This window comes from Astyanax mexicanus, chromosome 1, assembly GCF_023375975.1.
Source record: "Astyanax mexicanus isolate ESR-SI-001 chromosome 1, AstMex3_surface, whole genome shotgun sequence".
Taxonomy (NCBI): Eukaryota; Metazoa; Chordata; class Actinopteri; order Characiformes; family Acestrorhamphidae; genus Astyanax; species Astyanax mexicanus.
In genome coordinates this window covers 79534800-79555446 of record NC_064408.1, presented here as the reverse complement: position 1 = coordinate 79555446, position 20647 = coordinate 79534800, and the positions used below count along the sequence as shown (strand labels likewise).

Here is a 20647-nt window from a genome sequence, read left to right as displayed (position 1 = left end):
AGAGAGTTGTTCATGTAGGCCTGTCAGTGGCCTACATGAACAACAGCCTCCTGAGGGTACAAAAGTTTCAACTTGTTTACTTGTTAAATTGATTGTATTAACAATAACACACATAACACTGTGTATTGCTATATTTAAAGGAATGGCACAATCATAAAAAATATGCCAGGTGTGTAAAATGTTGCTTTCCATACATTGCACCTGTAGCAATGGGTTCCTTGTGAGATAGTGGAACCCTTTGAGTCCCTTTACTTGTCAATTAAAAAAGAACCATACAAAACCAAACGATTAACCACTTAACCAGACATGGAATTAAATGCACTTAATTTACATAATTTTAAAATGGTTGTTTGCCATTTAAACTTAAGGGTTTAGCTAGCAAACACAAGAAAAATTGTTTACTGTCTAAATTTCTTATTTTTATCTTTATAAATTATTATATAAATAAATTGAAATAATTATTTTGTATAAATTAATATTAATATGCAAGTGATCAATACTCCCCTTTTCATATTTTCCACATTACATTACACTGATAGCACAGAACATTGATCATGTTATTAAAAGGGTTTAATACAAACAATATCCATAAAACCATAATGTTAAATTAATGCTGAATCAACGTGCATGAATAAATCAAATCTGATGTCAGAGATCAACATTGTTTTATTGCAATAGAGATGGAAAAATAACATTACATATACAGCTCTGGAACAAAACAAGAGATCCCTTAAAAATGATAAGTTTATTTGATTTTACCCAATTAAAAACCTCTGGAATATAATCAAGAGGAAGATAGATGATCACAAGCCATCAAACCAAGCTGAACTGTTATCCCAAAGCAGTGTGTAAGACTGGTGGAGGAGAACATGCCAAGATTTATAAACAGGGTTATTCCACCAAATATTGATTTCTGAACTCTTAAAACTTTATGATGTAAAAATATAACATGAACTTGTTTTCTTTGCATTGTTCGAGGTCTGGAAGCTCTGCATCTTTTTTGTTATTTCAGTTTCTGCAAATAAATGCTCTAAATGACAATATTTTTATTTGGAATTTGGGAGAAATGTTATCTGTAGTTTATAGAATAAAACAACAATGTTCATTTTACTCAAACATATACCTATAAAGAGCAAAATCAGAGAAACTGGTTCAGAATCTGAAGTGGTCTCTTAATGTTTCCACAGCTGTATATTAAAAACAAAATGTTAAATTAATGTTGAATCAAATTATTAAGTTAATTTATAGTAAAAATCCATGCGCATGAATAAATCAAATCTGACATCAGAAATCACCATTGTTTAAATGCATTAGAGATGGAAATCTTATAATCAAATAATTATTATTATTATATATTAGCATATGTTATTATATGTATTATCTGTTATTATTATTATTAGAGATCAACGTTGTTTGAATGCATTAGAGATGGAAAAGTTAACTCTGATCCAACGTCCTTTTGCTATATTTTGATATAAGCTGACTCTGTTAATGCTATATTAATAGTCTTGTAATAAATGAATATAAATGTGTTTTGTAATGTTAAAATGTTATCAGTGCTCTGAAGTGTTCTGAAGATGCAGTGTTACTACGTTAGATTAGGGTAAACATTAATGTCTCCACGTTCTTTAGTGAAATGAGTAATGATCTGTAGTGAGATGTTGTGTTTATGTGTGAACATGTGTTAATACAGTGGTGTTAAAGGTAGTGAACTGTAGTGAGTGAGGGAGTGGGTGAGTGAGTGAGGGAGGAGGACTGTGGCGGGTGACGCTGCGGGCTGATACAGAGCGGCGGGGACTCCTCGGGGGGCTGAGACGCTGCTCCTGCTGCTGCTGCTGCTGCGGATTGACCCGGGTTTAATGTTATTGCGCGTTTCTCCGGTAGATGATGTTGCGGAATGGCATTAAGGCGCCGGCGAGCCCCCGGTACGCTCTGTGTGTTCTGCGCGGGCGGTAGAAATGAGCGCGGTGAGCTGCCTGTGGCGTGGATTACTGCGGCTGCTGGAGAAGAAGGAGACGGTAACCTGGTAACGGGGAACACGGAGCGTTAGCCTAGCCTAGCTTAGCCTAGCTTAGCTTTAGATAAACTCTTAGAAATGAATGGTAGCTGGACCTGCGGACGAGCAGGATAACGAGTTAAACTTGCCCCTGCCTGACAGCGGAGAGCAGCCGCAGGGCTTTACATGCAGAACAAGAAGGTATCGATAGATAGCTTTAGCCTGACACAGCGGCGCAGGTCAATGAAGGTCTAAACAGCTAACTAGCTAAATAGCTAACTAACGTTACCATTTTCACTGTTTATTTTCTAACGTTAGATTCTCAAAATACCGCGGCTAAGCTAAGCTAAGCTCGCTCAATGGACATATCTCACCTCCTCAGCGGTGTTTAGCTAATAACATAGGTTAGCTGGATAACCTAAAATAGTTTATCTAGCCTCCAGTCCCCTCTGTACTTAGCTAGTTAGGTTAAATGCGACAGCTGATTTTATTGTTTTAATATTTGTATATTTGTAATCTGGTTATCACTGCTAGCAACTCATATTAGCCAGCTAGCAACTAGCCCAGATGTAGCTAAATGTTATTGCGGTACCGTTATAGGTTAGCTGTGTGCCCAACTGTGCCTTTAAAGCTGTAGTTATAGATCTTCTTGTTAGTCTTGTTTTCAACTAAATCATTTTAAACAGGCTATTTTAAAGACTTGTTTCATAAGGACTCTGTCATACATTTGTTGTGGAAGACAGAATGAAGGAGAGAAATGAGGTGCTATTCAGCTGAACTAAGCTAAACTGAGCTAGATAGCTAGGTTAACTGGCTTATGACTTGTGAGGTAAATTTCTGTATTCTGGTGTTGTAGCTATTGAAGTCCCATTGGTCTGTTTCAGTATATATATATATATATATATATATATATATATATATATATATATATATATATATATATATATATATATGTGTGTGTTTGTGTGTGTGTGTGTGTGTGTGAAAGAGAGAGAGAGAGATGTCGCAGGTGTATTAAATGTGATACACAACATACAGCTCTGGAAAAAAATGAAGAAACCACTTCAGTTTCTGAATCAGTTTCTCTTTTTTTGCTATTTATAGGTATATGTTTGAGTAAAATGAACATTGTTGTTTTATACTATAAACTACAGACAACATGTCTCCAAAATTCCAAATAAAAATATTGTTATTGTATTAAAAATCTAATTATTTAGAGCATTTATTTGCAGAAAATGAGAAATGTCTGAAATAACAAAAAAGATGCAGAGCTTTCAGACCTCAAATAATGCAAAGAAAACAAGTTCATATTCATAAAGTTTTAAGAGTTCAGAAATCAATACTTGGTGGAATAACCCTGTTTTTTAATCACAGTTTCCATGCATCTTGGCATGTTCCCTCCACCATCCTTATACACTGCTTTTTTCATGCCACTCCTGGTGCAAAAACGTAAGCAGTTCAGCTTTGTTTGATGGCTTGTGATCATCCATCTTTCTCTTGTTTATATTCCAGAAGTTTTCAATTTGGTAAAATTTAAGAAACCCATCATTTTAAGTGGTCTTTTATTTTTTTTTCCAGAGCTGTAAATGTAGCTAGGTTAGGCATTTAACTTTCTCATCCGCAGTGGTGTTGCAATAATAACACAGCTAGCTGCCTATTATTGACCAGCTATATCATGCTATTGAGCTAAAGTAATTTTCATGATGCACAACATTTATGCCCATAACTGAACATTCAGCCCATATCCATCAGAACTGTCAGATTCTCAAAAACCTCTATTTGTATATTTTTCCATACTTCTAAACAGCAAGCACTTCAATAAATCAGGACTAATTGCACAAATATTTTGTTATACATCATGTAGTTGATTGGTGTTCTTTAAGCTCTGAAGATCCTTAAAAAATGATCATATGCTCAGAAAATGTATATTGTGTAACTATCTCAAGAATGACATCCATTCCGTCCCCCTGCTGTCAGTTTAAAATACGGATACCAGAAAATCATCTGATCTGCCATTATCAACCATGCTGTCCTGGACAACCAGACAAACAAGTTAGTAGCTGGTATATTGTTGTGTAGTTGATTTCATAACTAAGTTAAAGTGAGTTATGAATTCGGGTGTCTGAATGGATCGTGAATGTAGTGTTCTTAGTGGTAAATGCCGCTGAGATGTTTATTCCACATGAACTAGCTAGTTAGTTACATTACCGCAGGTGTCGTAATGAAATTGATCTCACAGATTCATAAAAAGAATAATGTGTTTACTCCCAGTCCAGCACAGGTTATTGATTTATCTGCACACCATGTTTAAGTCATCTGCCAGATTTATTAGCTTTGTGTGTGAGAGAGGAAAAAGCACCAAACTGCTGGACTGTGTCTCCCCAGGATTGCCTGTGAGTATTCCTGAGTCAAGATGTAAACAAAGTCATTCAGTGTAGTTTGGAGCAAAGTGCTGTCTTTGACAGAAGCTTGCAGAGTCAGGGCTGCTCACAGTGGTGATGAATGAAACTAGACCTCTGAAGAGTGGAATGACTCTAAAGCTACAAAGGAGTTGTTGTACGAAAAGAATGCAAATATGATTTGATGCTTGATATGATTCTTGAGGCATTGATGTTTTTAAGATAAGCTTTTAGTCCTAAACATTGCTTCTAAAATTTGTTAATGCCTAGGGATGAATGGAGGGCATGAAGTACAGTAAACCTGCCACCAAAGGACATTTGTAGGGATACCATGTTGTGAAAATTGATGACTGATGCTGATTTCTAGTATGTTTATGCATGCATCTGCTTATACAGATGTGCAAACATTTATAAGTATAGAAATGTGCCCTATCATTGTTTATGTTGCATATAAATCCTTACTAGGGGTGTTGAATAGTAAATAGGCTGTCTAGGTTTGTGTTGTCTGCGTCCCTGCTGTAAAGAAATCATAGTCAGTTTCTGCACAGTGAATAATTTCCCAGCAATCCCACTCTGAATAACTAAGCAGAATTATACAGGTCTTTACCACAGTCGTCATATCCTTGAGTATGGTCACTGCATTTGCAGAGGCACAAACCTTGCTAGATGAGGATGACTAGTTATCGTTCTCGGTTCTAAATCTGTTTCAGTTATGCAGATTTCTCCTTTATAACAACTGTAGAATTCAACCTTTACTTTCCAGAGAGGCCACCCAGATGTGTGTCCTGCCTGTCTTCATTTGAAGACTTGATTACTGCAACTCCCCTCTGGCTGATTTTCCAGTTTGTATTTGCTTTGTCATGTTGCTTTAAGATCTTTTTTTCTGGCGTATTGCTGCCTTCATCAGATTTAAATAATTGAAGCTGGCTTACAAAGCCAAAAATGGTCCTGCCCCTCCCTACCTAATGGAAATGGTCAAAACCTAATCTGTACTATTAGCTCTTCAAGATTTAAGTACGGCTTAGGCTTGTCATCTGATGCATGGACGACAAGCTACTAGACTTTTCTTTGTCAAGTCACCCAATAGCACCTGATCTTAAGCCACATTGCACATTTCTACCAACAAAATAGGTGGTGGAACCCGGAAAGCTCTTTGCTGGAACCAAAGATTAATAGGTTTTTAGTATGAACCATTGTGGGTGTGGTACAGGCTTAAGGAACAATGGCCAAAAGTTGATCCATGTTTTATTTTTTGTAGAAAAACAAATGTCTGGAACAACAGCACAAATTCTTGCAGAGAATCTATGCACTTTGTCATCTTCTATCTTCTGTTTACTTCCATTGTGCAATACGCTCTGTGATGTATCCCAACCCCAGGCTGGTTCGCTGACTCATGTCTTACTTAATTTTTACTTGATTTTCGATTTAAATTGATTTTTTTCCCCTACAAAAATCTCCTAAAAGTCGATAGAAGTCACTAAATGACGCCATCGCCTAATTTGCATAATACATGTTTTTGTAGCTGTAAAGGATTAACATTGTGAGAGAGAAAAAAGTGAGTAAAAAACACTCTATATATGTTAGAAATTATACAAGTGAACTTCAACAAATGAACAACTTCTTTTATTTTTTAAATAGGCAGTCACGTCTCAAAATAACTTAAGGGAGGGAGGAAGAGAGGGGCGGGGCTGCGCGCGGGAGAGAGACGATGTGTTTTCATAAAAACACATCGTCCTTAACTGTAAATTCAAATTAATCGATAAAATCGATTAATCGCCCAGCTCTAATTTTGGGTATCTAGGTTATCTAGGTATCCATACTGAGTTTTGTATTTGGCAGCACCTATTTTTAAGATATTGATTCGATTCTAGCTTATTCAAACTAGCTAATGATATTTTCTGAGTAAACATTAAGCACTCAGGATAAATAAATTCACAGATTTTGAAAAATTGAAAAATTCACTAGGGGAATTAGAAAATATCAGTATATCAAAGTTTTGTGATATTTTGTGCAATTTTTTATTTTATTTTGTGTACATTTTTCATGCAATATTTTTTTATTTTGTGTATATTTTTGTGCAATACTGTTGATTTTTAAAAACATAGTATTGTTAGTTTAATTATTAGTTAACATAAACATTGGTGTCAGACAATGGTTTATTTTGTGTGGTGTTTAAACTCCCGCCACTAGATATCAGTGTTGTACTCTGTGGTTAGATCCCATTGTTCTAATTGCATAACTCAGATTTAATGTATTTTGATGCGCATCATATTGGGAAGTTCTTGCCATTACACAGTCCTAGAATTTAGACCAGAAGTTCTGGTTGGTTGTACACGACAATGAATAGGCCTGTTTAAAATATATATTCTACACCAATATACAAACCCTAAAAAGAAGCTTTTTAGTGATAGAGAAAAGCAGGATTTCAGGATTGTTTTATTTTAAGCTGCTCTGTAGTGCAGCTTAAGCAAACATTTTATTTTAACCTCTGACCGGCACAAAGACGAATTGTCAGCGAGACTTGTCCTCAAGGACTAGCCTGTGTTTGACATCAGCACTTTTGTTCTTTGCCCTAACCAAATACTTGGAGGAAGGAATCAGGGCTAGGTCCTTAAACAGGTCTTGGTATGGCCTGTCAGAGGGGAGGAAGTATAAATAGGTTCATCAGCTGGAGAATAGTTCTGTCAGATCCTCTTTAAGTGAGCATGATCTTCATGTTTCTAGCCACCAGGATTTCTTAGAGATGATGAGAACAGAATCTGCAGAGTCCAGCTCTCATTTATCCAAGAGTGGAGAAATACAGATACTACCCAAAATACTATAAAATTATACAACAGAAAAGTCAGGAAATATTTTTTTTATTAATTAAGTCTAAGTAGTATAAACCCCTTTCAACAAACACTGCACTGCAAGGTCTCATTAGTACTACATTGATTAGCATTGTATCTCACTGCTAAAACACACTTCCCTCTGCTCTCTATCCTTTTATAATCTTCAGTAAAACGCAATTAATTGATAGATCCGAACTCAAACTTTCACTTTATTCACACTTTTATTTTACACTGATGTGTTCATTTTAAAGTGTTAATTTGTTTCTTCACATTTTAGTGAGGAGTTGCAGCACTGATGTTGATGCTGGTCACCTCTGGGCGTGCTCAGTCCACACTTGAGCACTAAGATGAGTGGAGCAGCGGAACAGGCTGACATACTGTCAGTTGGAAACGTAGTCCGAGAGCGATGGAGAGTGGTGAGTTGGTGTTGTGTGTTTTTTTTTTTTATGATGACATTAGGAAAAAAAATATTTGCCCACCTCCTTGTTGCTGATAGTTCTGTCAGGATATTTTTAAAATATGTTTTCAATTACTGAACTATTTCTAAATCCTGGTCCTGTTCAACCTGACCAGCTCCTTTTTAAAGAATTTGTCTAGTTTACAACACCCCTGCTACTCAGAAAGGGCTTGTTAATGAGCTGATTAGTTGAGTCAGTTGTGTTGGGAAGAGGAAAAGCACTAAAAGTGCAGAGCAGGGGATGCCAGGACCTGAATTGAGGATTGAGGAGTACAGCACAGCTTCATGTAACTGAGAATTGATTTGCTAATGTTTTGTTTAAAAATAATTTTCCTTATATACTTTAGTAGGCCAATACCTGCGGCCCTGCCTAATGAAAATAAAATTAAACATAAATGAAACACGTGAGAATTTAATTATCATTTACAAAATGAAAGTCTTTTATTCAAATCATCAAAATAATATAAAACCTTTTTATTATGTATATAGTATTAGGTCTATTACACAAGTTCACACGTTTTTCAACAATGCATCTCTTCATGGTAAAATTGATTTAAAAATGAAAAAAAAAAAAAAAACAGTTTGCTACACTCCAGCCTGCAGACTGCAGGTGTGTATAGTTGCATCATCAGAAGAGGGATTGCTGCACTGTACCGAATAGTTGCCCGACTTAGGAGCCTGTCCAAAGTGAGACTTACCGTTGATTATTTTATATCTTGTATAAGACCCTTCTGGTCTAATTATGGTCTAACTGTAATACTTTCAAAGATTAATACATATATATGACAATTTAGTTTACTGTTATAACACATTGATTAGGCATCTAAATGTATAATACTTTTTTTTTTGTCCAAATGGTCATTTGTTGCATTAATTTAGTTTTTTTCTGGAACTTAAAACTAGTTATTGGTTTTGGCATACATTAAATAGTAAGCTAATAATGTATATAATAATCACATACTATATTGCAAAATGTTTGTAGACACCTGCACATCCACCTTTTCTTCTGAAATCATATGTACTATTCAAAACTACAGTTTTGAGAAGGCTTCACTCTACACACTGGAATATTGCTGTGATTTATGTGCTTGCATTCAGACACAAGAGCATTAGTGTGCACAGACCTCCCCTGTTCAATTGTTCAGTAACCCAGTGCTTCAGCTCCAGTGCTCTAACAAGCATGTGGCGCTATGCACACTGGGCTCATGTGCCACAGCTCCGGAGTGTCCTTTTCTAATAGCAATGCTTTTTTTATGGAGATTATACAAGCTGAGTGTGCACAGTTGAGCACCTGTGTCAGCAAAGAGTGTCCCCTCTCTAGATACACCATATAGACTATATGTGAGACATATGTTCTTTTTCTGACTAAATATTTAATGCTGGATAATTTTGCTTAATAAATGTATTGACACCTTGTCAATATTTCTGTTAGTGTAAATAGGTAAATGAGTATAAGACAACCATTGGCACCCCTTAGTAGCTGCATGGCACTATGAAAATTTAAATAATTGATGCTTACAAATCAAGAGAAGTTCAAGTTGAGTTCAAGTTGAGGTAAATCAGAAACCTTAGTTGACAGCAAAAAGCCTGTTCGGAAGACTTAGCACACTCTGACAGGGTGCTGCCCTTTTTTTACAAATATGACCTTCATTAATTTGTAATTAGACTAAAACATTTACTGCTTCATCCACAACAGAAAAAAAATCTAAAAAATATCCAAGTCCTGTGGACTGGTGAGTCAAACATTTTTGAAAGAAGCATGCTAAGTACTGACTGTGCGGTTTGCTCTGTTTACATGGTTTCACTTTACCTTAAAATACTTTACATACTTTACATTCATAAACACAAAAGCATCACTGAATGTTAATAGTGAAACTGGTGGAACGGACTGTTGGAAAACCAAAAACATAACCTTGATATTTGCAAAAAAATAACCCCTGTTTGTACATCTTCTTGCACAGATAAAGAAGATTGGTGGCGGTGGCTTTGGTGAGATATATGAAGTGCTGGACCAGCTGAACCAGTGCAATGTGGCACTTAAAGTGGAATCTGCCCAACAACCCAAACAGGTCCTGAAGATGGAGGTAGCTGTCCTAAAGAGACTCCAGGGTAAGAAAGTTTAAAGTTCATGTGATGCACATGGTGTGTATGTATTATCTGTGGGCAATACTGAGGGTCCCATGCCAGAGTTATCAATAATTTTATGAAAGTGTTACCACAAATTCGTTTTTTAAACATTTCATATTAAAGATTAATTTGCGTGCTAGTAAGACATAACCTGTGTTTAAAGGTAAGGACCATGTTTGCCGCTTTGTTGGTTGTGGACGTAACGACCGATTCAACTATGTGGTGATGGAACTTCAGGTATGATATTCTAGTGTGAATTACAGTTAAATGAAAGGTTCTGTACAATGTTTTTTTATTTATTAGCCATTAGTATAACAAACATGCTGACCAACCATCTGACTAACGGACACGTAATTGCAGGGAAGAAACTTGGCAGATCTTCGGCGCACTATGAGCCAAGGTACATTCTCTGTGTCCACTACCCTCAGGCTTGGCAGGCAGATTCTGGAGGCCATTGAGAGTATCCACTCAGTGGGCTTCCTCCACAGAGACATCAAACCGGTAAGAAAGCATCATCAGTGACCGATTTCATTTTATATAGTACAACAAAAAGACATTGGCTGAATTAAATTATTCATATCATTAAATAGGCAGAATGTGTGCTGGTAATGTAAGATTCTTTCATTTAGCAAGTAGTGATTAAATGTATTCTTTAAAGACTTTAATAATACTAGTAATAATAATGCACTAATATACATATCGTTTGATGCTATACCAGGTTACTACTGAGGGTGTGCAATATTGTATTAAACACAATTTTGAAAGCAGTCTATTTGTTACTGTAAAGTTTTAAGGGTATATATATATATATATATACGTATGTATATATATATATACGTATATATACGTATATATATATATACATACGTATATATATATATATATATATATATATATATATATATATATATATATATATATATATATATATATATATATATACATTGGTTAGATGGTAGAAAGAAGTGGGATAGTGAGCTTTCCGTTTGAAGTAGCGAGCCTTATTTATTTTGACACCCCTACTCATTAAATCTGGGTTACTGAAACAGCGATGATTGAAAATACGATACAAACAGTGAAAAATTTTTATGTCGTTGCTAGGGCTGTCCCTAACGATTATTTTTTAAACGATTATTCTAACGATTATTTTTTTCGATTAGTCGACTAATCTATTCATTGAGAAACATATTTAAATAATTATTTTACGTTTTAAAGCAAACGATAAATTACTATATTTATATATAATAACAACAACAACAACACCACAAGCCTACTAAACCAAACCCCACACTTATAATCACTTACATGTACAGCACGTTGTTTAGATCTATAACGCTAAAAATGGATAAGCTCCCATACACCACAACCGTGTGTTGCACTGTTTTCTGTGACCGCTAGATTTTGTGACCACTGGCAAGTAGTTCTCAGCAGACCGGTGCACTGGCCGATTCGAAACGTGTTCGTTTCTAATGTTTACCCCGACTGGCCAAAACGGTTCAGTTTAGGGCTGAGGGTAAGGTGTAGGTATAGAAAGCTTCCGTTTTGCCAATGAACGCTCATAACCGTGAGCACTGGTCACAAAATTCCGACGGTGACAGAAAACGGTGTGACACCGCAGCGCCGACGGCGCTAGCTAAAATAACTTAAGGCAGCTAGCTTAGCTAAACACCTGAACTTATGAATAATGCTACTGTTTCTGGAAACTGCGAAATGCCATGCACAAATATAAACCAAAAATGTATAATTTCTGCCTGTGGCAGGTTTAAAACCTTTGGTAGACAGCCTTAAGTCTTTTTAAGGACACCCGCGGAGACCCTGATGTAAACGGTAACTTACTGTGTGACCCTGTTGACATAGTGCTCCTGGATGTTTGCGCTTCAAGTGCTCCTTTTGCACGTATGGCAGAGGACCACATTGTTGCCCTTTTGCGTGAAATGCTCCCAAACTTTAGATGCCCGCTGGCGTTTTTTTGTAGCTGGAGATTGCTCTCCGGAGTCCAAGCTCTCTAGAGCTTAGATTCTCTGCCCGAACCCGACATGACCCGAGGCCCGCCCGTAAATCCGACCCGGGCTCCAGAAAATAGTCCGAGATGTAGGCGTCTGTTTTTTAATTATATTTTTATTTAAAAAAAAATAACGAAAACTGAAAGTGAAACTAAACTAATTTATTTATAAGCGCTGTTTTCACTACCGCAGTTCTACAGCGGGGGTGTTGTGCCGATTCTGTCCGCGAAGCGGGAGTCAGATTCAGCAGAGAGTCGGATTCGGCACAAACGCGGCGGCACCTCGCGGTCCGCGGTGTCAGTTGTAAGCGCTCGCGCTAGCCGCAAAATACGGCAGAAAACACTGAGGGAGCTGCAGAATTATGAATGGGACTAGAATATGAACACGAGGAGATCAAAGAGAACCTTCACCTGTGAGTAGAACAAGCAAATCTCTCTCTCTCTCTCTCTCTCTCTCTCTCTGTCTCTCTCTCGCACGTGAACTCCTCCGCGTTTGACTTGCAGAACTGTGTTTAGCTGTTCTTAAAAATCATTTTAATTAAATAATAGTTCTATGCTTCTATGTTACCGTGTTAATTAACATAATTCTGATCATATTTCGCTCATTAAAACAGCCTGAAAACAGCCAGTTGGAATTTTTGGGCCCGATCTAACCTCTAAAACCTCTAATGCTCTCCACAGGCGCCGCCATGTTTACGACGCGCCGACGCACGTTATGCAAATCGATGTATTTTTGTAATCGATGACGTCGATTATGTCGATGCGTCGCCCCAGCCCTAGTCGTTGCACAAACCATAGTTAGTTACAACAGCAAAATGATGGTTTGTAGGCATAAATGACCACTGTTGGAAAATAACTTGTTCAACAAAATGTCCCAATTTCACTTTCCAGTCCAACTTCGCCATGGGCCGCTTGTCTAGCACTTGCCGAACCTGCTACATGCTTGATTTTGGTTTGGCACGCCAGTTTACAAACTCTTGTCAAGAAGTCCGACCAGTAAGTTACTGCCTGTGTATTTGTTTAATATGTGTGTGAATATTCTGCATTGTCATGGTCTGTGGTAATTATCTGTTCTGTTTTATCTAAACTCTTGTCATTGCTCTTTAAAGCCTCGTCCTGTGGCAGGATTCAGGGGAACTGTGCGTTATGCCTCAATCAATGCTCACAAGAACAAGGTACAGAAACCAGCTCCTCACTTACATGTGCACGTTTTTGTTAAACAATTATGATAAACAATTTAACATTTTTAGTGTGATATCTGTGTGAAATATACTCTTCGTAATGCCTTACTCATTTCAATTTATTTTACTTTAGTTTAACTCTGTTTACTCTTATAAATTGGTTAAAGTGTTTCTAAAACGATCTTCGTAGCTAACATGTTTTACAGTAGAAAATGAATACAGTTATAAACTTTAGTTATAGAGCACTGATATATAGGAAGTATAATATGCCATATTCATGTTTTTTGTCTGAAACAAATAATCTATGTTGTATTTTCCCTGTGCAGGAAATGGGTCGGCATGATGACCTGTGGTCTCTTTTTTACATGCTTGTGGAGTTCATGGTGGGCCAACTACCCTGGAGGAAAGTCAAGGACAAAGTATGTGTGATCTGATTTGACATCAGTTTGAATTAGCACAAGGGTTACAGTAATATAATTTTTAATGTATACCATGGCATAAAAAATATATGGTTATCATTGAGTGTACATTTGCCACTGATAAGAGAAACCAAATCTAGTTGACAGTTGTTGTTATAAAATAGTTCAAATTAGGTCTGGACAATTAAAAAAAATGAAGTGATGCACAATCTATTGTTCCCTTCACATTTAACTTCAAATTTTAGTTTTTTTTTTTTTTTTTTTTTTTTTTTTTTTTTTTTTACGAATAGCAAGCAGCCCATTTCAACCTTACATGCAGCTTTTATATTAAACACAAACATAACCTCCAAGTGAGGAAAGGGGTAAAATATAAAAATCAGTTCTTTCAGGTTTCTGACAGAAACACAAGCCTCTCTACTGTGATTTCCTCTAGCAGCTTTTATATGTTAAAATGTACAATCTCTTTAGTATCCCATTTTGAAAATCGCGTTAAAACAGTAATTCCATTAATTAATTACATTACAAAGTAATTACATTAATCTCCCAGCCCTGGTTTAAAGGGTGGACATTAACATGTAAATCAATTAATTAATTATATTAATATTTATCTATAGCAAAGCTTTTGTTCACCCAAATATATATCCTTTGTTTATTTCATGGTAAACATATTCTAATAATAATATTATAAATAACAACCTATGATATTTTTTGAGACTGTTTTGAGATATGGTAAACAATATCATACTATTTCAACCCCACTTGGCACACTATGGCAGGGTAGTGTGAATAATCAGTTTGAGTACATTATGATTTGGTGCTTAGCATTTTAATTATCTTGCTTATTCCAATCTTTTCCCTTCTTGTTCAGGAGCAAGTGGGGAATCTGAAGGAGACGTATGACCATCATCTTATGCTCAAGCACCTTCCCTCAGAGTTTATTGTTTTTCTTGAACACATCTCAAACCTTGACTACTTCACTAAACCTGACTATCAGGTACTTCTATTAGACTTTTTCTGCTAAATGATAAGTTGTGACTGAGCGGTTGCTGTTTACTAAATGTGTAATTAACAGCAGAGTAGTGTTGATCCAGTGTGTTTATCTGTGTGATTGCTGTGTTCCAGCTCCTGATGTCTGTATTTGAGAAGAGTATGAAGAGTTACAATGTCATGGAAAATGACCCCTATGACTGGGAGAGAACTGATTCAGAGGATTCCCTCACAGTTGCTGCTCTTGCAACTACAGCGCAACAGCTGACTCGTCTCACTCCAGCTTATATGGGGTAGGTGTACATTTTTAATGCTCTACTGAGAAAGTTAAACATAGATGATAATAATTAAGAGATAGTGGAGAGTGTGATGCTTGTTCAGTTTTTCTGAATAGAGTGCAGCCCTGTTTTAGTAATGATACACTGTGATGAATGACTGACATGTTCCTCCACCCAGGATGGCCAATGCCTCTGCAATTCCGGGTGACATGCAGCGCGAAAACACAGAGGATGTCCTTCAGGGCGAGCGGCTCAGTGAAGCGGACAATTGCCCCCCCATTCCGCCCCAGCATACTCAGGGAGCTGATGTATGGGAGGAGATGGAGCGCAGTCGAGACCGCAACCGCAATCACGTTCAGCCACTGATCAGAAAGGTACTAGGAAGGACAAAGTGGTGCAAATGGAAATCAGTTTAGCTTGTCAGAGTGAGGTTGTGACTTTCTCAGCTAGAGAGAAAGTAAGACTCCTGTGTTTGTGAAGGAACATTGAAAACTCAATACTTCTGATTCAGGTTAGTGAAGCTGTGATTCTGTTTTCTTTCCCAGGTGGCCAGTGAAGAGGAGAGGAGTAAAGAGGGCAATCAGAGCCCCAACAGTGGCTCCATCCAAGGTTCTCCGAGACGAGTTCGCTCTGAAACGTTACTCATTGATCGCGTGGCTCCGCTGTTGAGGAGGATACGTCACAGTCAGAGTATGGGCCTGGACAAGAGACTGACCCCTGAACCCAAACCCACTATTGAACGCTTTCTGGAGGCCTAGTAAGTACCACACAAGTCTAGAGCATTTTCTAATAAAATGTTTGGTTCTTTCTTGCTAGAAATGGGTGTGATATGTTGATTAGACTTTCATACATCACACATCACACTTTTCAGATTGTATTTGAGAAACATTTTAAGAAAAATGTATCACTTTTTGTTCCACGTCACGATTATGTGCTACTTTGTGTTGGTCTATCACTTAAATCTCAGTAAAATACATTTTAAATTTGTTGTTGTATGCTGACAAAATCTGAAATAAAAAAAATAAAAAATCAAGGGGTAAGAATACTTTTGCAATAGGGCTGCATGATATTGGAACATTTTTACATTGCAAATATTATTTTTTCGACGATATGTATTGTGATATTAAACAATGCAGGGCCTATGACGCCACCAGCCCCTCCCCCACCCGTGCGTTGTCTCGCGTCCGGACCGATCAAGAGCTGAGCCATCGCAGAGCACTTAAAACACGTAAAAAACAGCAAAACAACAGTAATCGGTCCTTTAATCAGGCATTTAAATGACTTTTTAAAAGGTAAATAAGTGTTTTTCTGGGGTTAAAAGCATGAATTTAGCTGTAACTGGAAATATCTGCGCAAAACTGTGCTGGACTGAGGTGCACGGCTTTCGACACGTGCCTTTACAAGCGTGTGCCCAACCGTGTGGATGGAGGCCATGCGGTTACCTCATGATTTTGCAAGCCACTTTTAAAATTATACAGCAACAATAGTTCAATTAAAAAACAATTAATATATATTGGTGTTTATCAAAATTGTTGAAATGTATGTAATATTTCCTCTTCTGTTATTTATTCTAGCCTAGGAAAGCAGCGACCTGGACTATCCCAGGACAGGACTGGCTGTCGTATCGAGCAAGGCTCTTTGGAGGATGAGGAGGGGGCAGCCAGCAGTGGCTATGTAGCAGTTAACCTCAGCCCAGTGCCCCAAGAGGGTGACTCCCAGGAGTGGGTTCTAGTTGAACTGGAAGGAGGTAGTGGTTCAGCTGGCTCTAAGCCTGATGAGGAGGAACGCTCTGGGGTGTCCCCTCGCTCCTCTAGCCCCCTGGCTCTGCCTCGCACATGGTCTGACCCCCTGCCCCAGCGGGCCAGTAGCCTTAGTGGCTCTGGGGAGCTTCATGCTGCTCTCTGTCACACGGGCCCTCCGTTTGCCAGGCTACCTTGCCTACCGGGTCTAACTGGGTTGTCTGGGGTAACTGGGCTGAGGAGGCTGCCCACTCTTCAGCCTGCCTCAGTGGTCCACCTTAGCAGAACTCAGCTAGAACAGGTTAGTAAAAACTTTGTCAAATTATTGCATTATACTGTGCTTATGAAAATGTCTCCTGTACAGGTTATTTATTCAATTTATATAGTTGACATTAGGTGGGCATTAGGACATACAAGCCACCGCAATTTCGGGGGACATTTTTACTATATTTATTTATTGATTTATTCATAGTTTTTCTGAGGTTAGTAAATAAATTCACATTCATGGATGGTTATGAATCTTTCAGCTTGTCCAGAAATGCATGTGTCCTAACGTGCCTATTACACTTCTCAGCTGTAGGATCCCTGTCCTCACATGCTACCGCTTTAAATTCTGTGTTTAAAAAAAAATAACTGCTCTATTGATCAAGTAAGAGGAGAATATGACAAATGTCAAATTAATTTTAAAGTGAGATAATCATGCAATCTGATGTGTATCCATATTTCTGGTGTCTTAAAAAAACTGATACTCATCATAATTTCCCTTTCATTACTTCTTGGAATAGTGAGTGAATGGATGAAATGTAGTGAATAACTCTATACTTTTAAAAAAATAAGGAACATATGATATTTGCCTTTAAATAAAATCCATCCAGAAGTCTGTATAAAACATGTATGAATATCTTTAGTGTGTGGTGTTTTATAATGTTCAAGCCACCAGAGGTCCTAATTTTTCTCTCGTCTTGTCTGTTATTCCTGCTGTCTCCATAGTTATCCAGCACTTTTCCTGAGTCCATCCATCTTCAGCAAAAGTGTGAAAGTGATCCTGTTCAAGATGATCCAGTGGATGAGAAACCACATCATATGCCCGTAGGTTCACCACCGAAAATGTCTTTTCAGCTTCCTGACCCTGTGAACGACCAACTGACCTCCGTCAAAGCCACAGAGAAAGATGTGGAGAGTGACTCAGGCTGTCCGGACGGTGGTGCTTCCACAACTCCAAACCAGGGTGAGACGACTGGAGACACAGTGGATGCAGCTCTTGCCTCTCCAGTTCCAGCTTCACCACGGGAACTATCTCCAAGGGCCAGCCGCATTCCTGTTCGTGATCCAGACTCCCCTACCAGGAAGAGTTTTCCTGCCCCTCTCTCACCATCCCTCTCACTGTCCTGCGAGCACTTCCCCTCAGCACTGCTCCGGGACAAGTTCTCCTTCCCTTCTGATCGAGGATCTCGTGGCTCTGATTATCAGGGAGACGACCTCCTGTCGCTGTCCTCCTCCTCAGGCGCGCTGTCCAGCAGGAGTAAGATACCGAGGCCGATCAGCCCCACACTTGTGCCAGAGCAGTTGTCTGCTCGCTTTATGCCACGACCACCCCCAGGAAAACCACCCCTCCGCCCAGGAGGAGACAACAGGTGAGAGGACATAATTGATGACTGTCAAAGTAACAATTGTTTTATTTTAAGAAATTGGCATTAAGCCTCTTCTAAGACTTATACAAAGGTTGTAAGAACCCCATAAATCAGAGTAAAGTGATTACAGATGGGTGGGCTTGTACTATTTATACACAAAAATGGTGGAGGGAAAATGGAATTGTATTTTACTACGAGGTTGGGGTTTTTGTGATTCTAAGTTCTGTTATCATTTATGTGTTTATTAATCCAACACGGTTACACCTCATTGGATGATGTGGGGTGGTTTCATCCTAATCTCACTAACACTCTTATTTCTGAATTTAATCAATTTCTCACAGCAATAGCAGAAAGCCTTTCTTGGTGCTGTTATACAGAAAAAGCAGAATAAAACTTTTTTTAAAAGTCTAGATTCCAAAGGAAAAATTACAATATACAATATTAAACTAACTATTTAAATAAACATCAAATTATTTGGGTAAATTTAAATACAAAAAATATGAAAAGTAATTGTGTAAGCATTGGAAAGATGTTTATTGCTCAAGCCAGTGGAAACTGGTACATTGATTATTTAATATTGCTGTTAATATTAGTGATGGTATTCCCTGATTTTCTCTCGCTCTTGTAGGCGCAGGCGCTACCGTATCCGGGCCAGCAGTACCAGTGATGCAGATCTCCTGGATAACCTTACTCAGCTGATGCAAGAGCGAGGAGGCGTGGCTGCTTCTCGTTACCAGCGCACCACTTCCTCTATACAGCGCTCACTAAGCTCATCCCCTTCTCGCTTTGAGGGATGCCATAGCCAATCACCAGTCAGCATTTCAGGCTCTCCTCCCCCACGACTCAGTGAGATCAGAATTAATCGCGGGTTGGGATACTGTGCCAAAGGAAGATCAGGAAGCCCAGAGAACAAACCTATAACGAAGGTGAACAAATAAAACCACTAAAGAAGTTACTGTTGTGATGATGGGCCTCAGATGACTTTATCCATTTAAGACTAATCAAGTGGTTAAAAGCAGCTTTGAACTTATGGATGATTTGAGTGAGAAAACAGTAAATGTGATGGACTTTGTATGGCCTATTTTAATTAAATGACGAGGAGATGTAAAGGAAAAAAATGAAAAGTTTGGCAGAGAGACAATTATGGTTTAGATTACTTGAAAGCATTGTGTATATGCCATTTTAATCATACCTCTGGCATTCACATGCTTTTCTTCAACTCTCCTTTTTTTCTTGGCATTCCATCGTTTGCTTTTAATTTGTACTCATTTTAATCCAGCTATAAACTTGTCTTATAAATGGATTAAAATTCTTAAGTGCAGTTCATGTATTTTGTGCCAATGTATTTGCATAACTTTGCCCTCTATAGGAATTCCCATCTTTGTAAATGGTTGTTTTACATGCTCATAGGCCCAAACCAGTGCCAGAAGTGCATCTGAAGCTTAAACTGTGTGCAAGTGTGATTGTTAAAATGGATCAAATGAATAAATGCAGACTGTATTTTACTTGTGAGAATGCATGCGATCAAGTATAGGGGAGCTCCAGCTGCAGTTTTGGCATTGGTTTGTTATCATGGATTTTGCCTCAGTCATATTGCTCTTTTTCTGCAGTTATTGCTGTTTTTTTTTATTTACGTTTACCATATTTTTTAATGCAACCATCATTTAGCTCTCATGCCAAATGACATCCATCCATGCTGAATATACGTTGTATGTATAGACTTATATGGTCTAAGAAAGCATGTGTATATATGTACTTCAGGGAATGTATGTACTGTAAACAATATCATCTATAGAATGTATTTATTTATTTATTAGATGTGTTAATGAAACAATGACGATGTAGCTCAACGACTTGCTACTGAGTGACCTTGCAGTCACGTTATTAAGGGTCAGCAACTTTGCAATTGCCAAGTATAATCTCTTCAGCGCTTGTAATATCCTGTTACCATATGTCCTGTAAATATTGGCACCATCATTAAGAAACTTAATGAATCTCAGAGTAGCACTGTGGACCCTTCAAATGAACTGTACAAGGAACTCTTTGCTCAAACTGAGAATTGGAACACTGTAAGCACTACCAGAATATTACTTGAACAAATCAGTGTAACAGCTATTTAATAATCGCAAAAAAAGCAGTTCCATTACCATGGTCATAAGATGTCTTGCATTATTTTATTGAGAGCTGTTTGAAAGGTAAAGGACCCCTGCAGAGACGCATGTCAAATGACTGTAATCATCAGATCACAAATAGAATATTCAGAGCGGCCACAGTGTCACATATTCATATCACCGTATCTAAAAGAACTCTGTGTGTACTGTGTAGTTAGACTAGTGCTTTAGTTCTGTTTAGTCTCTTTTGACCTCGGAAGGTACTTGGTTACTTCACATACATCAGTAGAGAACCATGGTAGTGACATGGCTTAATAAATGTACAAAACTGTATATAGATATAAATACATTTAAGGGAACAACTCCATGCTTCATGTAATGTATTTTGCTAACAGACATGGTTAAGTTATGAAGAAAGGTGTTACTCTGTTGGAATGTATATGTATTCATAACATAACAATAAATACTGAAGTGCAAGACATTAATAAA

At 37.8% G+C, this 20647-nt stretch overlaps 1 protein-coding gene across 3 annotated transcripts; it reads left to right on the top strand.

The window, feature by feature from the left end:
* Nucleotides 1–1770: 1770 nt before the first annotated feature.
* Nucleotides 1771–20647, top strand: ttbk2b (tau tubulin kinase 2b). 3 transcript variants are annotated; one of them, XM_022663014.2, is made up of 15 exons: nt 1771–2026; nt 7504–7642; nt 9645–9792; nt 9974–10047; nt 10171–10311; nt 12704–12808; nt 12922–12987; nt 13320–13412; nt 14281–14406; nt 14535–14692; nt 14856–15051; nt 15223–15434; nt 16252–16717; nt 17407–18050; nt 18676–20647. In XM_022663014.2, the coding sequence occupies exons 2-15, from the start codon at nt 7574–7576 to the stop codon at nt 18983–18985; spliced, it is 2808 nt and encodes a 935-aa protein (XP_022518735.1). In that variant the 5' UTR covers nt 1771–2026; nt 7504–7573; the 3' UTR covers nt 18986–20647. The 3 variants fall into 3 exon arrangements, with proteins under 3 accessions (XP_022518735.1, XP_022518732.1, XP_022518741.1); XM_022663011.2 differs by having other exon boundaries at nt 1772–2018; XM_022663020.2 differs by lacking the exon at nt 1771–2026 and adding an exon at nt 2038–2197.

What these genes read in the sequence shown, in the direction of transcription:
- ttbk2b (XM_022663014.2), top strand. Translation starts at nt 7,574, where the DNA reads ATGAGTGGAGCAGCGGAACAGGCTGACATACTGTCAGTTGGAAACGTA. An exon ending in CTTGTCAAGAAGTCCGACCA is followed by an intron (nt 12,809 to 12,921) that starts GTAAGTTACTGC and finishes TGCTCTTTAAAG; the next exon opens with CCTCGTCCTGTGGCAGGATT. An exon ending in TTCAGCCACTGATCAGAAAG is followed by an intron (nt 15,052 to 15,222) that starts GTACTAGGAAGG and finishes TTTCTTTCCCAG; the next exon opens with GTGGCCAGTGAAGAGGAGAG.